The following is a 20,176-nucleotide window of genomic DNA, read 5'->3' as shown; positions in this document are numbered from 1 at the left end:
GGTGAATATCAGAATCGTTTTTTTATTGGCCAAGTATGTGAGTGATTGATGGTGTCTCTCAAACACAACAGTATAAAACAACTGCAACATGCAATATAGTTTAATATCGTATATGCAGAAAAAGACCCCAAGGTTGAAACCCCACTTTCTACCATTGTGTCCCTGAGCAAGACACTTAACCCTGAGTGTCTCCAGGGTCCGTGAAACTACTGATTGTAAATCGCTCTGGATAAGGGCATCTGATAAATGCTGTAAATGTAAATGTAGTCTGCAGGATTCAATGTTGTAAAGGCATGTTAGGCCATTGAAGATTCACACAGAAAAAGCCCTGTGAAGAATGTTCAGCACTTCCAGCAAACTGGACGAGCCCAAGGTGACTCAGTAGCAAACAAACAGGAACTTTTTTTTTTGCAGAACCCAACTCACAGAGAGAAACTGAGAAAGCGGAGAGAAATCCGAGACTCTGCCTACACGAAGAGCAGAATGCATGCGGCATGAAGGATATTTATAATTCAGTTTTTATTGAGCCCCGTGTTATATCAGTCTTCTGCCAATGCAGCATTTTTGCCATGGCTAAAAATGAGCCAGAGGAGCCCAGGGGGCGGGGGAGAGGAAGTAAGGAGGGTCGCTGTGAGATGGACCATCCTGCCGCCTGGAGATGGAGGATCACCCCCATCGTCTGTCTGGATGTTGCGTTAATGGCCTGCTTGGCTATAATTAGGCAGAGTAATGACTGGAGTCATTTGAGGGCCCTTAATAATTGAAACGGCCGTTCTTCATCCATGGCTTTCCACTGTTGCTGGAATGGCGCCGTGTTGTGACAGGCCAGACGCATTGTGTCCATTCTTGCAGGCATTACTTGACTTAATTGCAATGATGAAACACCCACACTTCCAATAATCAATAATCAGTGGCGAGAACAAATCCAATATTGGTGCATGTTGGTCAATCTCCTGCTGGTGAATGGTTTGATTGGTTCTCAATGCAACATTCTTCTTCTTTTTTTTTTCGCGCCTGTGTTAAATGATCTCAGGCGTCAGGTTACTTCATCACATGAATGTCATCCATTTAATGGATATTTTCAAGGGGAATGAAAAATAACCTGTAGGGAAAGATGAAACGGAAGAGTGAAGGCAACAGGAAGGGGAGGGGCAGTGTCCATTTGAGGGTTGAAATCCCATCATTCATTTCAGTTTATATGCTGCTTATGTGCTTATGAAAACAGATCCCTTCCTCTGAAGGAATTATCCTTGTCGATTGTGACATCAGCCGCTGTCCTTGGTGCTGAATGGCACTCGTGTGTATGGATGAGACGCCCTCGTCACACATATGATCCCCCTTTTCCTCGTTCTTGTTTTTCTTTTTCCTTTTTTTCACATCCACTGAACCACATGGATTAGGTCCTTCCCACTTTTCAACGGGCGAACAGCTATGATGTTGTGGAGTTTTCTGTCTCCGGCAGAGTTTAGGTAACCGGCTGCAGCAGATGGTTCGGCGGCCCAGTGCGTTGTAGAACACGGAGCGCTAATCCCAGAGAAAATGCACCCTCGCCCTCTCTGTCCTTGAGGGCGAATCCGTGCCAGAGTGGGTGCCGTGGCTCATGCTGGTGGGGCATGGAGGGTGCGATTCTGCCAGGGTGATCCCAGGGCAGGACGTTCTTCACTCTCAGGCACAGATCTCATCACAGGATGTGGTTCATACATAGTGTTCAATATTGCCTGCTCTGGTTTTCTCTTCAATTAAATTTTTTAAAATGTATCATTAATGTTTGCAATTAGATCAAAACTGGATTAATATTGGAGTTGGGTATTGTTTTAAGTCTTATTTAATATGTTTGGTAGCTAGAGGAGATATCATAGAATGACAATGTGAATTCAAAGTCCAGGTAGAGAAATCATCTGCACCAGGATAAATAACCGTTGCTTTATCTTGGCAGCGGTCTCCCTCTGGTGGAGACTTTTGAGAAACTGCTTTACCAGTGTAAAGGGGCTGCAAGAGAAATGTTACACATTCCAAATCCATTTTTGTAACACATTCCACTTATTAAAAAAAGACACATTCATAAAATAACACTGTTTTTACAATAGTAGAAACAGAATTTCGGGATCATCATATTAAATTCAGTTAATTGGAGCAGCATTTTAGAAGTGTGGGTTAGTTGCTTAGCTGCTTCTACATGGCAGACATGCAAATGATATATGTTGTTTTATAAAGGAAATAACATTTCTCTCCATAGGAATATTTAGCATCTACTAGAGGTAGTAATTTGTCTCTTACTTGCATTTTGTGTGTGTTTTACCACTCACAGGTGTGTGTTTTCCCTGCTTTGTGGATGTGGTCCCAGTGAAAAACGAAGAAGGCCTGGTCATCATGTTCATCCTTAACTTTGAACTGGCTGACCAGCTGGACCAATCTGTGCACGTCTCCCCAAACCGGGAACCCAACCACAAACCGACCCTGCCCTGGCTTTCTAGAGGTATTGTGGAGATGGTTATATAGATCAAAGATTATTAAAAAAAAATCTCTGAGTACATTTTTATATGGTCATAATAATGTTGAATTCCTGCTAATTAGATGGTAAACATAAGGAACACATAACCATTTACATTTACAGCATTTATCAGACGCCCTTATCCAGAGCAACTTACAATCAGTAGTTACAGGGACAGTCCCCCCCTGGAGCATCTTAGGGTTAAGTGTCTTGCTCAGGGACACAATGGTAGTAAGTGGGATTTGAACCTGGGTCTTCTGGTTCATAGGCGACTGTGTTACCCACTAGGCTACTACCTCCCATAACCACTGTGGTAAAAACTAAATATTATTCTGCCAACAGAGGAAGCTTAATAAAAAGTTTAATAAAAACCACAGGTAATGTTCATACAGCAGATTAAATTATGTGTGTGTTTTCATTTCTTTCTGAGGTCGGAAGCACAGGTTCTGCTTTCCGCTGCTGCGCTCTCTGAACAGCAGTAAGCAGTCTCTGTCAGATGAAGGGGAGCACTGCGGCCGTCTCCCATCTCTGGGTCACGAGTCGGTGGCCTTGGACAAACTCCTGGCCCTGCCGGAACGCCAGGACCTGATGGTCAACCCTCAGCCCATGCTGCTGTGGAGCCGAAGCCCTGATGGGCCACAGCCGACCCCCACTTCGCACCTCTCTCAGGGCTTCTCCCAGGGCTTCTCCCAGTCTTCCCCACGGCTGCACTGTTTGGGACCGGAGCCCTCGGCCTCCATCGGCAGCCTGAGCCACAGCCGCTCCTGTGAGAGCCTGTGCAGCCTGCAGCCCCTGCCGTCACCCAGCCACTACACCTGGGACAGCAAGCTCCCCACACGACCCAGTAGCACAGGTCAGAGGTCACGGCTCCCGGCACTGCAGGCTGACGTCACATTTGAGGGACAATCCATGGTGAGGTGTGCGTTAAAGGATTTTATTGCACGACTTGCACAAAGAACCTTTAACATACACCCTTCTTCTTTCTACATGTTAACATTGATAAAAGGAATTAGTTCTACTCTTTCAGCAGGTTAAAGTGACAGGTACATAATTACACTGATTTAAGGCACACTTGTCAGCCAATGAGAATTGAGCATTCAGCCTGGTAAAAATAAAACATCAGAACGTCTGATTATGCATTTTCATTACAGTCATTTTCTCTCTCTCTCTCTCTCTCTCTCTCTCTCTCTCTCTCTCTCTCTCTCTCTCTCTCTCTCTCTATATATATATATATATATATATATATATATATAAATATACACACACACACACAAAAACACACAAAAGGTTATACAAAATAATATATATATATAATTATATATGTGTGTGTGTGTGTGTGTGTGTGTGTGTGTGTGTGTACATATACACACACTCACACACACACATAAACAATTGTGTGTGGGGATGGTATATTGCTCAAAGGCACTTCAGTATCATCTTGGAATTAGAACCGGCAACCTTCTGATTACGGATTGGTTTTCTGGCACACTAGTCCACCACTGCCCCACTAATATATGAATATATATGTTGTGTCAGTTTTATTAACAACTTCGAACACAGAGAGGGAACGGAAACATCACAACTGCACCCCCCTTTAACCCAGAACTCCAACCCCCAAAAGACCAGCTTCTCTGGTTGTTGTTTCTTTTGATTTAGTGCGCTTTGGTGTGGTGGGGCGAAGTTATCCATGCTGGCAGACAGAAGAATCGTTTACCCTCCATGCTCACCGTGCTTCCTCCTCCCCTCTTAATTCTCAACAGAGGTCGGCATGCGACGGGTTCGATTCTGCGCAAGGCAGGGTTCAGCTGCGCATGCTGCTGGGAGGGGTCACTCACACTGCTACATCTTTAAATGTTTAGTAGAACGTCAGACCACATTCCATCGTGGAGTGAAAAAAATGCAAACAGACTTCCAGGGGCTTAAAAAGCATAGGTTGCAGGTTCAAGTCCCATCAAGGTGCCCCTTGATCAAGGTACCGTCTCCACGGGTGCCTTTCATGGCTGCCCGTTGCTCCCAAATCGTTCCGTGCTTACAGTGACAAAAATCACTTTCACCTCGACAAACCACCTTTTCTATTAAAGGCCTAATATATACAGCTTGTGTCGCTGCTGAAGCTACTGAATAAGCTTCTGTAAGCTGTTCAAAAAATGTCTATCCTCATCAGTCATGATATTATATTGATTTAGCTTATTTTATGCACATTTTTACTACTTTACTTGCTAAATCTTTTCAGTCAAGTGACCAGGTGATGGCATAACTAGTTCTGTAGTCCAGCTTCTTCTCAATATTTGAGTGTGACTTGGTTCAGGGAACATGTGCTTGTAATTGGGATGATGGGAGAGTGACTCCCTGTGCCCTATACATTATACCCGGACATGCTTTGCATCATGGTGACCAGGCACACATGTCTTATGAAAATGAGGAGCAGCCAGGTTGCAAAAGCGGCCTGTATGTAGAGCTTTCACAAACAGCCGTGCACCAGTACAAATGTGGGATGCTTCTCATGGTCTGACGCTTTCATTCTTTCTCTCTGTCCCTTTTCTACTGAACCGTTTTCCTCAGGTGCCGTGAACAACAAAGCCAGCATGCAGAACTCCACTTCAGACTCGGATCTCCTCCGCTTCCGCTCCTTCCGCCGAGCTGCACAGAGCACCCAGACCTTCGTAGACTGCAAGCTGGACTCCTACATCGCGCTCCCGTCCAGCGAGATCGATATCATCGCCCCCTGCAAGCTCATAGACCGCACTCACAATGTGACTGAGAAAGTTACACAGGTGAGTTCAAGAGATGGACTTTAATTACAATGAGATTTAATTGCGAACTGCATGAAGCTGCTTAATGACACTGGCCATTTTTAACCGAGCTGATGGTATCCAGATTGTATCAAAATGGCATTTTTTGTTCTTCTGAAGTATAGCACAAACTGCTATACTTTCTTTGGCCAATTGATGACAGTTGCAAAATATGACTGCTGAAAGCTGCGATGACATGAATGCATGTTTGCTGCTTGTTTGATTGCAAGTTTTTGCTGACATACTAAGTTTGCAGACTAAATATATGCAACTTTCAACAAGACATCGCAACATAATGCGAGTCTTTTTTATTAATTATCTGTAAAATACAGATATTTTTGGTTAATTTAGGTATGATGATTGTATTTAGTTGCATTGCTGCACAATTCCCACCGGAAGCTGTAAGACTGAGAAAATATTTTACTACTAAGTGGACCAATCACAGTTATTACATTTGTGTAGTTCCATGTCAGTGGTTTTCAGCCGTGGTGCAGAATTACAGCCACTTTGATCCAGTCCCACAATGAGATTTCCCAGGACGCGCCGTTTCAGTGTCTGGGGCTTTAAATGAAAATGAGGAGGAGAGAGGCGTATAGAAGTGAGGAGACATTCGCCGAAATGACGTGAGGTAACCTTTCCCCTTATGACGACATAAAAGGACAAATTCCAGATCCGACCGCCTGAGCTGTCGCTGTCTGAACGGTGAAGCAGAATGACCAAAACACGCCGTTTCTAGCCACTGCAGGACCGTAGACAGGCTAGGGGAACTCGGTTTTATGCTAAATAATAATCTCTCAAAGTGACATTTTCATGATAGGGGACCTTTAAAGCTGTGCAGATGTCTTAGACATTGTATGTCCAGAAAAAGACACTCTGTTCTCCTGTTGTTCTCTGAGCCACAATACAATAATGTTCTCCATCCGTAGACTTTTTTCTTGTAGGAGATCATTAGCTTACAAAGTTAGGCTGCTGCAGCCTAAAATATTTGCGCAATGGACATTTTTTTTTTTAAATACAAAAAGACTTTTTAATGCTTGAAGATCTTTTCATGTCCCTCAGTTATTGAATTTTCCGTTCATTACTACGGTAATGATGTTGTACAGGATTGTCGCATTTGAGGAGAGCAGCTGTGTAAGCCTCTACCTTCATCGTGTCAGAACCTGATTACAGGACTGCCTGCTGCTGGCTGCTGCTGCTGGGTGACACGGCGAGGTCCTGCGTTGTATATGTGCGCCATGTAAATGTGTGGCCAAAGCAGCCATAAATCATTTGACTATGAAAACACAACCCTACTCATTCAAACGAGCGTGGAGCGCGCTGGAAAGCTCCGTCTACGTATAGCTTTCCCGGAACGTCACCAGCCCCCGTCTCTCTAGAGGCTCGCGGCGGGGCTCGTTGTTGACGTCAGACAGGGTGAAAGGTGAATTCTATGAGGTGAGTCTATGCCACCTTAGCCTTAGGGCCACACTGTGCTGATGTTGGGGAAAGACCTGACATTGCACGGTGAGGACGTTTGGACCTCCTCCTCCTCCACCCGTGTGTCCCAATCGGCTCTGCCCCCCCCCCCCCCCCCCCCCCCCCCCCCAGTCTCTCCAGGGCCCCGACCCAGTTCGCCCTGACACCGGTGCATTAATCACCCAGTGTCAGACAGTGGCTCTGAGCCTCTGTGTTCAGTAGGTCTGTGTGTGCTGTGTCTTGGCAGGCTCGTTTCTTTTGGGAATGCCATATGTACAGCATTGTGACCTCATGTACATCAAGGACGTGACTCCTGGGGAGAGGCTGTCATTACATGTGAGCATTACACAAGGTCACTCCATCCCATCTGTGAGATAATTGGCTGACGTATGAGGGTAGGTGGGGTGGCAGTGTCTTGTCTTTTTCCAAAAACATCGGTTGCCCCATAGAAATTTTGTTTGGAATTGTGCCTTGTTCTGGTTAGGGACATTTGTTCAAATGTTGTTCCAATGGACAGAAATAAATGTGTTATACTGATAGGCGAGGAGAACGGATGTAGGATCCAGCTTTACCTTCAGGACGAGTCAGACTCTTGAAGGCATGATATAATGAGTGAAGTCCGGAGAACGCAAGAGAGCAGCTCATTTCCTTCGTTCTGTCCATCTGCAAGCTTCTTTTGCTGGTTTAGATCACCAGGTTATCGTATAGGTACTAACCAAAAAATATCATTTAATTTTTTAAAAATTCAGCCAAGGTTTTCATCTGAAGTCTAATATGAAATGGTGACTTTGCTCATCAGACAACTCGCTCCCACATTCCCAACCAGACAGCGCTATCTAGTGTTTTTTCATGACATTGAACATAAATATTTGTGTTGCAAGTTTATTGAAAACATTGTTTACTTATGCCTATTTATATCCACTTGAAAAATTATGAATTTTGTCTGATTATTGATCCCAGACCTAGAATTAACATTGCAGTTCAAAACAGGAACTCAAGGTGTGTGTCCAGATAATTGACTGTTAATGTACATTATATACGGGATATACATACAGTGACATGACTGGAAAACATTGCGCATGTGAAGGGTGGACCATACCCATATCCTGACTGAATATCTTAGAACCATCTTACTCAGTGACCCTAAAACCTGCTATATTTCCATGAATAAATAGCTCATGCACAAGAGATTTATGGGTCACCCTGACTCCTGACCTGAATAAGAGTTAATCCCATGTGAAGCAGCGAAGCCCTGTTTACATTGGTCCCATTAGAGCCTGAACGGGGCAGTGGTGGCCTAGCGGTTAAGGAAGCGGCCCCGTAATCAAAAGGTTGCCGGTTGGAATCCTGATCTGCCAAGGTGCCACTGTGCAAAGCACCGTCCCCACACACTGCTCCCCGGGCGCCTGTCATGGCTGCCCACTGCTCACTTAGGATGATGGGTTAAATGCAGAGGACGAATTTCACTGTGTGCACCGTGTGCTGTGCTGCTGTGTATCACAAGTGACAATCACTTCACTTTCACATCACATACAAACATCACATACAAACCCATGGCAGCACTGAGGTTCATCAGCTTGGTCCATAGTATCAGCATACCCTGCTGTTCTCCAGTGAAGGCCGCTCTCTTATTAGAGGCCTTCCATTATCACCAATAAGCCGTGCTGCTGGAGGGCGCAGCCAGATCCACCGTGCGAGCGCTGGATGTGTGCAGGACATTAGGCAAAGTTAGATCTGGAGACGTTAGAGGCAAACTGCTTGCACATGGGCTACTGCTGTACAGTGGAGAAGCAACTCTGAAGCAAGATTATTTCTCCAGCATCATCAAAGTTCTTCAGACCTAAAATGCAAGTGCCTGTTACTCATAAGATGAGATTTACATCCATGTTGTATACCTGTATGCCTGATAGCATTTCCTCATGGACCCGAGTGACAAAATGAGATTAATGCTCCGGTGGCTCATCAAACTTGTCATTGGTGGGCTGATATACCCCTTTTTAATACAACAACCGAGAATTCAATGAAGGGTCCATCCCAAGCCTGATGAATTCTGTCACGGAGCAGATGGAACTCCTGGAAGTGTTGACAGCCGTGCTAGATGAGGCGTTTCCGCACCTGCTCTTTTGTAAATCGCTACAGGTTGACATTTAAAAGGAAGTTTTTTTTTTTTTTTTTCAGTTCAAGGCCATGATTTAATGAGTGTGTGAAGACAGCTTAGTCTTGCAAAGCGATTATGCTCTGTTGTTGTGAGACAAAGGCCACTTTTGGTTATTTTTCATGACACATCAACACAAAAACCTGATCAGTACACTGTATTAGTGTATTTGTATAACAGATATGACACATGCCTAGAAATGGGCCTAAATGTTTTAAATTGGGTGAAATTGCCAGATTGACTAATTCCTCTAGAATTTTAATTCATATTAATATAATAATGTAGTTTCAATGAGGTGCCAGCACATTAATTCAATAGTATTTGGCATGTGCTTGGGAAATTGTTGGAAATGTAGTCATTCAACGATCCTGACAATTGGCTTCATGGTGGAGCTCTTGAATGATTTGCCCTGGGCGGAATCCAGAGACACCATTAGTCTCATAACTGCACCACTGCTATTCAGTTTGTGTTAATTAACAGTCACAGGGTAGAATTATTACATTTCTAAACTGATGCTTAGGCGGGTTTCCAGGTTTGCTTCCATATAATTAAAAGTATGTTTCGTACAGCAATAATTCGATCTGAAATATATCAGTATGCGAATGCGCAATAATGCACCTGAACAATGTCACCAGAGTCATTATGGAGGTGAGGAGAAGGATAATAACTCACTGTAACTGCCATGCCTGGAGCTACTGTAGCTCCAGCAAAGTGAGTCGATGTTTAATGTCTCCTGTGGGGCAGCTGGTTGTACTGGGAGACTGAGGAACAATGTCTCACCTTCTTAGGAACATTTTTGTACAGGAGAAGTGAAAAGGAGTTCCTATTGTTCTTTTATTTAACACTGGCTATATTTCTAAGGGCCCTATTTTCGCGATGCTATGCCCAAGAACATGTGCAAGAGCAAAGGCAGGGCTGAGCATACGACCATGTGCACAAAAAATGATGGCAAAACTGGCTGATATTTTACTTTTATAAAAAAAGATGGATCTGAAAAGATGGATCATCAGTAAAAGACAACGGAAAGATAAATTCAACTAATGAATTAAAGTAATAAATACTAAATAATTTTCCAGGAGTAATTAGTTGCATCACTTCTATTCCTTCTATGTTACTATTTTGCCTTCCAGATAAATGTATGATGAAAAAAGTTTCATTCTATCACACGAACAAAATTTATGACAAAATATCTTTTTCAATAAACCTTTTTCATGTGACAAAGACAAGACAAGACACAGGGAAAATGCTGGTCATGTGATGATAGAAATAGTGAAGTGAAAGTGAAGTGATTGTCATTGGGAAACACTGCAGCACAGCACACGGTGACACAACGTGATGTGTCCTCTGCTTTTAACCATCACCCTTGGTGAGCAGTGGGCAGCCATGACAGGCGCCCAGGGAGCAGTGTGTGGGGACGGTGCTTTGCTCTGTGGCACTTTGTTGGTTCAGGATTTGGACCGGCAACCTTCTGCTTACGGGTCTCTTTTCCCTATCAGCTAAGCCACCACTGCCCCATATAATGAAATATATCACGTAATATTGTTCATAAATAAAAATGAGACTAAATATGGTTTACAACTTTATACTAAAGTCTCTCTTAATTTTAGTTGACGAAAATTAGATGTTGTTTTCTCTCATTTTATTATTTTTATGCAGTTTTTCTGTTTCCTGTGTCTCCTATCCAAATTTTCACTTGAGTTGGGTCGGGTTTTGGCTCAATTCTTATCTTTTTGGGTGGGTCGGGTCAGGTTGATCTAGCCAGCAAATACAAACTTCCCTTCTTTTGTATCTATAGCTTTTACATGTGATTCCCTGCTTGTAAATTTGTTCTGGTTGTTTTGATTGGTAAAAGGGTTTCGCACCTTGAAAATGTATTTTATTAAATGTGATCAAATTTAAATTTTTATTCTTGGCCACTGTTGTTAGGTGATGCGTTACAATTATCGTGAGAGATATGCGAAAATTGATGTTGAAGGAGAGTCTTGCGCTTGTAGCTGGGCTGGGCTTTTATCTGAATGCTTCTGTACTCTGTGAGGCTTGGGCCAGGCGCGGCCTAAATTTTCAGGCTCAATTACAGCTTTATTTCTGGATACTTGTGATGGGTGAGCAGATCTTTGGACGCACTTCCATTACAATGAAGTAGAAATGAAAACAAAATGTATGGTCGAAGAACATCTGAGTGTCTTCCATGTCTGGAATGGATGGATTCTTGAGTCTATAAGGTACAATAATATCTTAATAAGATGCTGCGACATTGATGTGGAATCCTAACCGTTTCTGTTTGCGTTGTTCCTGGTTTTTGCACCACACGCCTTCTCCTTTTGTAGTTCTTTATCCCTGTTTGGCCTTTTTTCTGTAATGTCCTGCTTCTGTGCCTTCCCCCTTGAACCGCGAGACGTGACAGTTTGACTAAAATAAAATATTGTTTTTGTCTGTTCTATAAGGTACTTGTACTATATTGACCAGGTTAAATAGAATTGCATAACTAGAGGTTAAAAATAGAGGTTAAAATACAATTTTCATTAACTAAAACGTTGACTATAAGTAGACTAAAATAGATTTCTCTGACTAAAATATGACTAAAATGCTCAGACTTTTAGTTGACTAGACTAAAATAAGTATAGAAGTGACTAAGACTAATAAAGATTAAAATGACAGCTTGATGCAAAGTCTAGACTAAAACTGAAGTTAAAATGAAAACCAAAAACAACCATAGGAAGAGGAAGAAATGCACGACATTGTGGTTGTTAATAATATCAGTAAAATAAAACAAACGTCACTGAGGCTTAAACAAAAGCAATTCTTTAGTGGTCCGCACTATACTGATAGGGTTCAAAGCAGACGAGTGACAAAGGAATGAGGAATGGCAAGGCATATATAAAGGGAACACTGATTACAAGTGAATGGGAAACACATGGATGTTATCAGGGTGGACTGAGACATTGACACATAGCACCCATATGGCCAGGTGCACCTGAACACCTGAAAGCTCTGTTTTAGGTCTCCCGCATTCACAGCTATTGGTAAAATAAAAGAGACCCACAGTCTCTCCCGGCACCAATATTTGCTTATTCAGTTGCCGACAGAGGCGCTTTGTGGTTAAGCAGTTTTCTTTCATTGCCTCATCTCAATGTCCTCATATGATGAGACCTTCACCGTTCTTATCCCCAGTCTGGTCTCGAATGAGATGATGAGAAACAAGATAAACCGGAAAGCGAGAACATGTCGTATGAACAGATGAGCTGTAGCCTGTAACTGTACACCTGGACACTGCATGTCTGTGAGTGGTGATACTTGTCTGGCCACTGAGTTTATACCAGAAATGTTTATGCAAAATGCTCCATATTTGGCAAATGAGAGAGTTTTTTTTCCCCCCAGGTTGTCAGCAATGGCTCAGAAAGCTTTGTTCACATGTGGACAAGAGCTGACCAACCTGACCCTTAACGTGTCTCACTATGCTGGTGGCCAGTGCACTCATCCACAAAAGGTCACGTCTGACCAGATAACCAGTCTTCTGGGGGTCACGTATCATTTGGTTGGACTTTTTTTGTCTCTTGTAGGCTATGACTACATTTTTATTAAATAATGCAAAATAAACATAACGAACAGTAGTTTCTGTTAGATATGTGTTAGATATGTTCATCCTGCCGACCCGTGTCGCGAGAGAGCGCTGCTGTGCGTTTACCTGGGGGAGAACATCAGTCAGGGTCTGCAGCCAACTGCAATTACAGCTCATCCTGAGAGGGTCTCCAACACCGGAGAGAACTGGGGATGTGAAGAGGCAGAGAGAGAGAGAGAGAGAGAGAGAGAGAGAGAGAGAGTGGGAGGGAGGGACAATGCACGGAAGGTCTGCCGAGCTGAAACGGCAGCGTTTGTGAAATGTGGAGCGCGCAGAGATCACAGCTTCTGTCCAGGATGTGACATCTGAAGACCTTATGTCAAGTTCTACAACTTTGGTGAAGACCAGTCATCCGCACTGTAATATCTACAAAGCGTCTGGACCTCAGGATGGACTGCTACACTCACTGGATGACACCAGAGCAGGAGAAAGACGAGATGCAACTCAGAAGAACATGTTTTGTTGATCAGGGGACCTTTTGGATTAGATCTTACACGTTCTGACAAATTACCAAAAAGTAAGAAAAGGACTCTGAAGAACCTGAGCTACAGCCTCCCAAGAAGCACCTGTGGAGGACTGTTCCACCCACCGTCCAGGACATAGACTCCCTGCCAGAATGAGCTCTGGAGGGTGAGGGACAGCACGTGCAGAAAGATGTCAATCAGCAGTGTCCCCCAGCAGGGGGAGCTGGTGAGCACAGAGGGCAAGAACACTCGCGTGAAGAGGGCAGTCCGCATTTCCAGCCTGGTGGCCCAGGAGGTGAGTGTGTCGCATTTATGACCAGATGCTCATTGGACAGCGTAGAAAAAAAAAAAAACGAATCCCATTTTAGGTAAAATACTGCTATTTTGGTGTGAGAGACATTTGATACAAGTTTGCCTACAGTTCATCATGCGTTAGGATGCCATCTAGTGGTCGACTCTTCAGCTGGGAGCTGAAGTTGTGCAGCCTGGAGGCACGAGGCCACGTGTCCCTAGTGTCATTATGCCCTTTGGTGGCATTATTTAAATGTTTTAATCCTTTTGTTGACCATGAAATAAATGGCCATAGACATCTGGTGTTTGCATGATTAATAATCCAAACAAATTGGGCAGAATTTGTGTCTGGTGCACTGTGCAGAAGGCGCTCTTTGTCCTGTCTGTGGAAAAAGAAACAGTTCATGGGAACTCCTCAGCCTGGTTGCTTTCACTCCAGAGCACAGGCCTTTTGTTGCAAAGTCTCTGGCAGGAACATCGACAAATTATGGGTGAATTGAATTGATAATGGTGAATCTGCTGAATGATGGATGAAGAATGCATTTTTAATGAGGGAAATCCACCTCTGCTCTGTGGGTAATGGGTCCACAGACGGCCTGCATGGACACGGCTGGAACGCAATGCTGTAAACAGCTACTTCTTGGGTTGCATCATTGTAGGACGTGAGGCTTCGCCAGTGTTAGTTTTAAACCTTTTCATTAATCCTGGACAGTTTATACAGGGCCGAGTGCAGGCGACGTGTGTACACGGCTGCAGGGGGGCCACTTTTCTCTAAAACGGGTTTTCAGTTTCTAAAAAACTTGTGTTATCTGAAACGTTGTCATCCACATGTAGATGCAGAGAATGGCCCGAATGCTGTTTTATGGGTCAGGTTGGAGGTTGGGCTAATTCGGCTGCATTTTCACACAAACAAATGTTCACTCTGGACACTCTACATTTATAGAAATACAATCTATTCATTAGCAGGCAATTCCAGCCGCTATAAAATATTTTTTTACAGGTAGTGTATATAAAATTGTATTTATGATATATTTCAGACATGGTATAGGCACGGTATACATGACTCCATTTTTTCAATGTAAATGTTGGCTTTGCAAAGGTCATCACTACTCAAAGGCCTTAAACCACTACTCAAAGGCTGTAAACCTGAGTCTTTTTCTTTCTAGTTATTATCAGATTACAGCATGAACTGACGAAAAGAAAAGCAGATAGCAAAATGTCATGATAATGGGCTTTCTGTGTGGAGCAAACGATGGCTGCAGCTTCTGTATGGAGTGTGCTGATGCAAAGCCGGAGCCTGCGGTGGCGAGTTTCAGAGTGTTCACACCAGTCACTGTCTCTCCACTGCAGCTGTTTTGCATGTTGTGCAGAATTGTGACTAAAGTTAGGAGACTGATGGCGATTGGACTTTATATGGAAGTAAACCCGCTCAGAATGGAAAATATCACTTTACACGGTGTTGATTCTGTTATAAGAAAAACAGATCTGAAGTATGAAAGTATTTTTTTGTCTACTGGATTGTTAATTTAGCTCTACCCGCATTGTTCCTCACAATTAAAAAATAGTATAATGACTTGGCTATGGTTCAAGCCCTGAATTATTGCCCTGTAATATAGGCTTAATAGTAAAGTGACAAAACATTTTTCACAGCGTGACAAATTTCAGGGCCATTGTTTTGACAGTTAGCCCTCTTACGCATGAACAAATGTTGCTGGGCCCTTCAGTTAATGGGCCTTTGTCCAAGCAAGCTCTCCATCTCTGTGTCCATTACCGCCTCATTCTCAGCGGGGCCCGTGTTCCTGGATTAACAGTGGAGGACGCGTGGTAGCAACCCTGAGTTATTATGCAGCAGAGATGTCCCATCGTGACCAGTCATTTCCCGTTGCACGGCAACAAAGCTTCAACCAGTCCCACTTTTAGGTTTGGGGTCGGTGCAGAATGACCTTTTCAATGTTTTTTTTAATATTGTATATTGTTTGGCAGCACAACATGTTATAACGCATATTTGATAATCGCTATGGAATTAATATGTAGTTTCGGACCATAAAATTGCAACAGAATTTTATGGTACACCAATTCATAAAGGTGAATATGTAAAAATATATTATTTTTATATGGTACTATTCAATAAATGTGTATGCATTTGGAAAGAAGATGGGAAAGATAACTATCCTGTTCGGTATATAACTTTTTATTTGGACTGTCAATCGATTAAAATGTGTTAAATAATTAAAATGTATTGCGATTAATTAATTGCCATGTGACAGAGTAAAATATTACATTGGTGGATAATACAGAATGAAAACTGCTGCCATTGTAATCCCATTAATAATTTAATAATAAAAAATAATAAAAAGCTCTTTTTTATCTGTGTGCTGAGTGTGTCCATGTTTGCAGCCTGGGGCCCAGGGGACGTTGTGCAACTCAGGGCCAGCTCAACCTCAGTGTCCCTACATCCATCACGTTCGGGTCAGTCTGTCACCTCCATTTCAGTCTGGGTGAATGTCCAGCCCATGTTAAATTTGACCTGCTGAATCTCGCAAGGACAGAGCAGCCCTGCCCCTTACCCTGGGATTATTGTTGACATGGAGACCATATGACTTGTTTTCTCATGTGATATTAACAGATTTGTTCACAATGACAGAAAATACACTGATGTCATGATCCGAACCGGCAGAGGTGACTCCGGATCCGGAAGTCCGGACCGGAGTTTCATGTTCGTCCTGTGCAATGTTCCCTGATCGTGTTCACCTGTTTATTTCTATAAATAAATTGTTGTATAAAACTATCCTGTTCGTGTCTGTTTCCCGTTGGGTCATTGTGCGTGTTCATTAGGGCTGCAACTAACGATTATTTTAATAATAGATTATTCTTTTGATTAATCATAGAATCAGATAAAAAAAAACAAAAAACAAGAAAAGCATTCATTTCCAACCCTTTATTCAAAAACAGAACCAAAATCTTTAGAAAGCGCACAAACACGTTGCTCCTTGAGCTGCTAATAATAAAATAAAATAAAAAAATTGACTAACACAAAAAACATACAAATGTATGCTTTACATCTGCCAAATATAGACTGTTTTAAAAAATAAAGTGCCACCTGAGCTGCCAGAATGATAATTTATAAAAAAATAAAGAACAATACAAATCAGAAAATTTAACAGGATTTGTTTGAATGTCAGAACATGAATGTCAGAACTTTGAATGTCACACTGACACACACACACACACACACACAATGGGGTAAGAAAACTAATCTTAATGAGATATAATCTCAAACAGAAGTTTTAAGCATCACTTAATTTTCTCATGCCATTGTCTAGTAATCTTGATTTAAGATTTTTCAGATATTTGGACTGGAAACGAGACAAAATTACTAGGTAAGAAAAGCTTTTTTTGCAGTGTAGCTATACATGACAACAGATTGAAAAATGAATGGTCCAAAAAAGGCTAGTTAATAAAAACATGTCTTGCAAAGTAACTATAGCAGCCCTGCTTTACTACTGTTATTAACGCGCTAACGCTAACTTGTCATGCCTGTCAAGCTGGATGACAGGTAAACATTTACATTTACAGCATTTATCAGACGCCCTTATCCAGAGCGACTTACAATCAGTAGTTACAGGGACAGTCCACCCTGGAGCAACTTAGGGTTAAGTGTCTTGCTCAGGGACACAATAGGCGAGTCATCCACACGGAGATGCAGAGAACAGTCCGAACGCTGTTTCATCCCCCCTCCACACCTGTAGGTGGCGCTGTAAGTCCCCCTCTAGCTCTCCTCCGCGGCGAGTTAAACACCAGCATCAGGGACATTACGTTCCTCACTTCAAAACGGAACAAAGGTAGGATTCTGTAGCGAATTACCCTGCTGCTGAACTCCCTTCTTCCTTCCACACATTTCACTGTGTGCACTGTCTGCTGTGCTGTGTATCACAATGACAATGACAATGCAGAAACTCGGGAAATAAGGGAACACAGTCCACAGTAATCATCCCCGCAATGTCATTCCATGACAAAACTGAATTGTGGGTCCATCGCCTTGTGTCGCTTTCCAAGCCAAGCCAATCAAATCCACCTATATAATGTTACTGACACCGAATGCATACAAACAGTAAATAAAATGCATAAAAAATTGATCTGAGTGATTGATGTGACATTAGTCATTAAATCGGACTCGTTCCTCTGCATATGGAATGAAAGTAGTGACTAGGTGGAATATTGACAGGGAACGGAATCTTGGGTTGGGGCGCAGAGCGCGGTCTTGCCAGCCACGCTCCTCCAGGGCCAGTTAGCAGAAGGGAGTTCCCTTTGCGCACACGGTTCTGGCAGGTCTCTCTGTCCAGGCCACTTAATCCCTGAGTGGGAGAACACTGGGTTTACATTCCCCCCGCGTAATTATCCGAGTGGCACCACCGAGCACTTCAGGCATTTAAACAGACGACGGAGCAGGAGCCCGCCATTCCCCGGCAGAGTGTTGGAGAGTGGGACCGCGGGCCGTTAGATTCACGGGGTTGGTGTGTCAGGCGGTGCTGGCTGGAAGGGATCTTCTCCTGGAACTGTTACTCCCGAGTCAGAAGCACTGCAGGTCGTCTGAGGACACATGTAAATGTTGGAAGAGACCATTTGGAAATTTACAGTACATCTATGGAGTTGTAATCTTGTTTGGATACCATATGGTGGAGATTGGATAACTCGGTTTAGACAACGTGATGGATGAACAGATGAACATTTCCCGATCAATATTCCAGAATGGAGACCCTGAACTCTATTGGACAGCAGGTTTTATCGGAAAGTTTCGTTCAGGGGGGATTTGCGCTCAGGATTTTCCTGAAGGACCAAAACCTTGACACCTTGACAATCCTTGTATCAGCAGCCACGAAGTTCTGCCTTCTCACTTCATCTCCCCATGTCACCCAGCCCAGATTCGTGATTTGCTCCTCCCCTTTGGTTTATTTTGTCTCCCTCTCTCTCTCTCTCTCTCTCTCTTGCTCTGTGCGTGAGAAATCATAACTATTCTGCCAGAAATTGACGCAGCTGACACATCTCTAAAGATGGAAATCTTCATTTCAGCCCTGTAATCTGCATCGCTCTTCGCTTGTTTATTCCTCACTTTCGGAGTTCGCTTGTGGGAGGTTCTCAGTCAGGATCAGAGAGCAGGCGAAGGAAATAGGGGGGATATAATTAGATATCCATCTGAAGAGTCGGCTACAGATCACTGGACCACAGAATGGCTCCAGCATGACTCCTGACCCCAGCATCTGCAGAGGAGCTCTGGAGCTGCTGGACCACAGAATAACGTCTGGATGTGGCGGTGGTCTCGGGATTCTCATTTGGTCCAGGGGAAAGGCCAACATGACCCGGTCCCACAGCCATGTGATCGCATGGGCGGGTTTCTCCAGTGCACTGTGGTGCCGTGGACCATGATTGTGACCCTGGCCCTGAAGCCGCTCACCTTTCTCCTGCGCTCCATCTCTTCTGCTCTCTGTCCACCTCGCTCCTCTGACGTGCTCATGTCACGAGAACAGGTGACTCCGAAGCTCAGGTGGTGGGACAAGATGAATCCTTGTCTGCCCAAGGACAGCAGAGAGGTAAGATGTTGGGATGAGGAAAGAAATTGATCCAGGACAGCTTTGGGAAAAGGGCACAGAGGAGATCTGTGAGAGGTCAGGTGTGAAGAACTAAGGACTTTTTACACACGATTTAAGACTGGGATTGGTGACTAATATTTAAAGATGGTATTGATCTGCATCTTTATTTATTATGAAAAGTGTTTCTGAAGCTGTTGTCTAGTTTGTGCGGGGACAGAAAGTGCAGCTGTCTATGTTAATCGTAACCCAGATACAGGAATAGAAGCCTTAATTAAATATTCTTAATGTTGTCAACTACTCGGATTCGGGTTTTATGAGCTGCAGCGTGGAGTAAAACCTGCATTTGGGCGATAGGATCTGTTGTATATTTTGTCTCAAGCGTAATTTCTTTTGGTTACTAAATGCCTTGAAATAGAGACTTGAGTCTCCGTAAATAGATTATATTTCAGTGATCTGTTGCCTCGGCCCCGTATTACGGATGTGCGCCTTCGGCGTAATTAGAGGGTAATGAGCATACGGAATATAAGATTGTCCTAAATGAATCACAGGCATGTTTCAGTGTTCCTCAGTGGACAGCATTATGCTTTTAGGTGACTGAACAGAACAGTTCCCTCTGGTTCTTTAATTGGTTCTTTAATTGTCTGCGGCAGTTTATGGGGTTGACGTAGACCAACCAAGTCTGGGCTTCTCCAAGTGTTCATGAAATAGGACTGTTTTCGCAGCGGCAGCAGACCACGTCGCAGCTGTAATTAAAAACACAGCGGTCTGGGAACTGAGCAAGTGCAAGGTTGGGAACACAGGTCCCGTGTTCTCAGGATTTAGTGCAGTAAATGTGAAGTGATTGTTCAAAAAGGGATTCATTATTTTTTTTGTCTGCGCCAAACATTGTTCTTGGTGAATGCTGTTGATGACATAATTTCCCCTTAACATCTATAGGCTGCTCTCCTCCTCGTCCCGCCTCTCTCCTCCTCATTAGCATTTAAAGCTACAGACACTAAAACGCCACGTCCTTGGGAAATCCCATTGAGAGACTGGATAAAAGGGGCCGTAATTCCGCACCACGGCTGAATTTCGCAAAGAGACTTCAGATACAGTATTAGGGGACCAACAAGACCGATATAAAAGCAAAAAAAAATGTTCACGTCAGGGGACCTTCAAACCATCCCCCACAGTGAGCAGTGGGCAGCCATGAAAGGCGCCATGGGAGCAGTGTGTGGGGATGGTAACTTGATCAATGGGACCTCAGTGGCACCTTGGCGGCTCAGGATTCTCACCCACAACCTTCCGATCATGGGTCCGCTCCCTTACCCGCTAGGCCACC

At 43.5% G+C, this 20,176-nt stretch overlaps 1 protein-coding gene across 1 annotated transcript in view; it reads left to right on the top strand.

Moving 5' to 3' along the window:
• Positions 1–20,176, top strand: part of kcnh2a (potassium voltage-gated channel, subfamily H (eag-related), member 2a) — a 35,544-nt gene that overhangs the window by 7,667 nt on the left and 7,701 nt on the right. The window contains exons 3-5 of the mRNA XM_028976051.1: positions 2,309–2,476; positions 2,922–3,344; positions 5,054–5,265. Coding sequence (XP_028831884.1) covers positions 2,309–2,476; positions 2,922–3,344; positions 5,054–5,265 — 803 coding nt within the window. The remainder of the gene's footprint in view (positions 1–2,308; positions 2,477–2,921; positions 3,345–5,053; positions 5,266–20,176) is intronic.

This window comes from Denticeps clupeoides, chromosome 4 (genome assembly GCF_900700375.1).
Source record: "Denticeps clupeoides chromosome 4, fDenClu1.1, whole genome shotgun sequence".
Classification (NCBI taxonomy): domain Eukaryota; kingdom Metazoa; phylum Chordata; class Actinopteri; order Clupeiformes; family Denticipitidae; genus Denticeps; species Denticeps clupeoides.
Note: the sequence above shows the minus strand (reverse complement) of the source record. Positions and strands in the feature narration are given on the sequence as shown.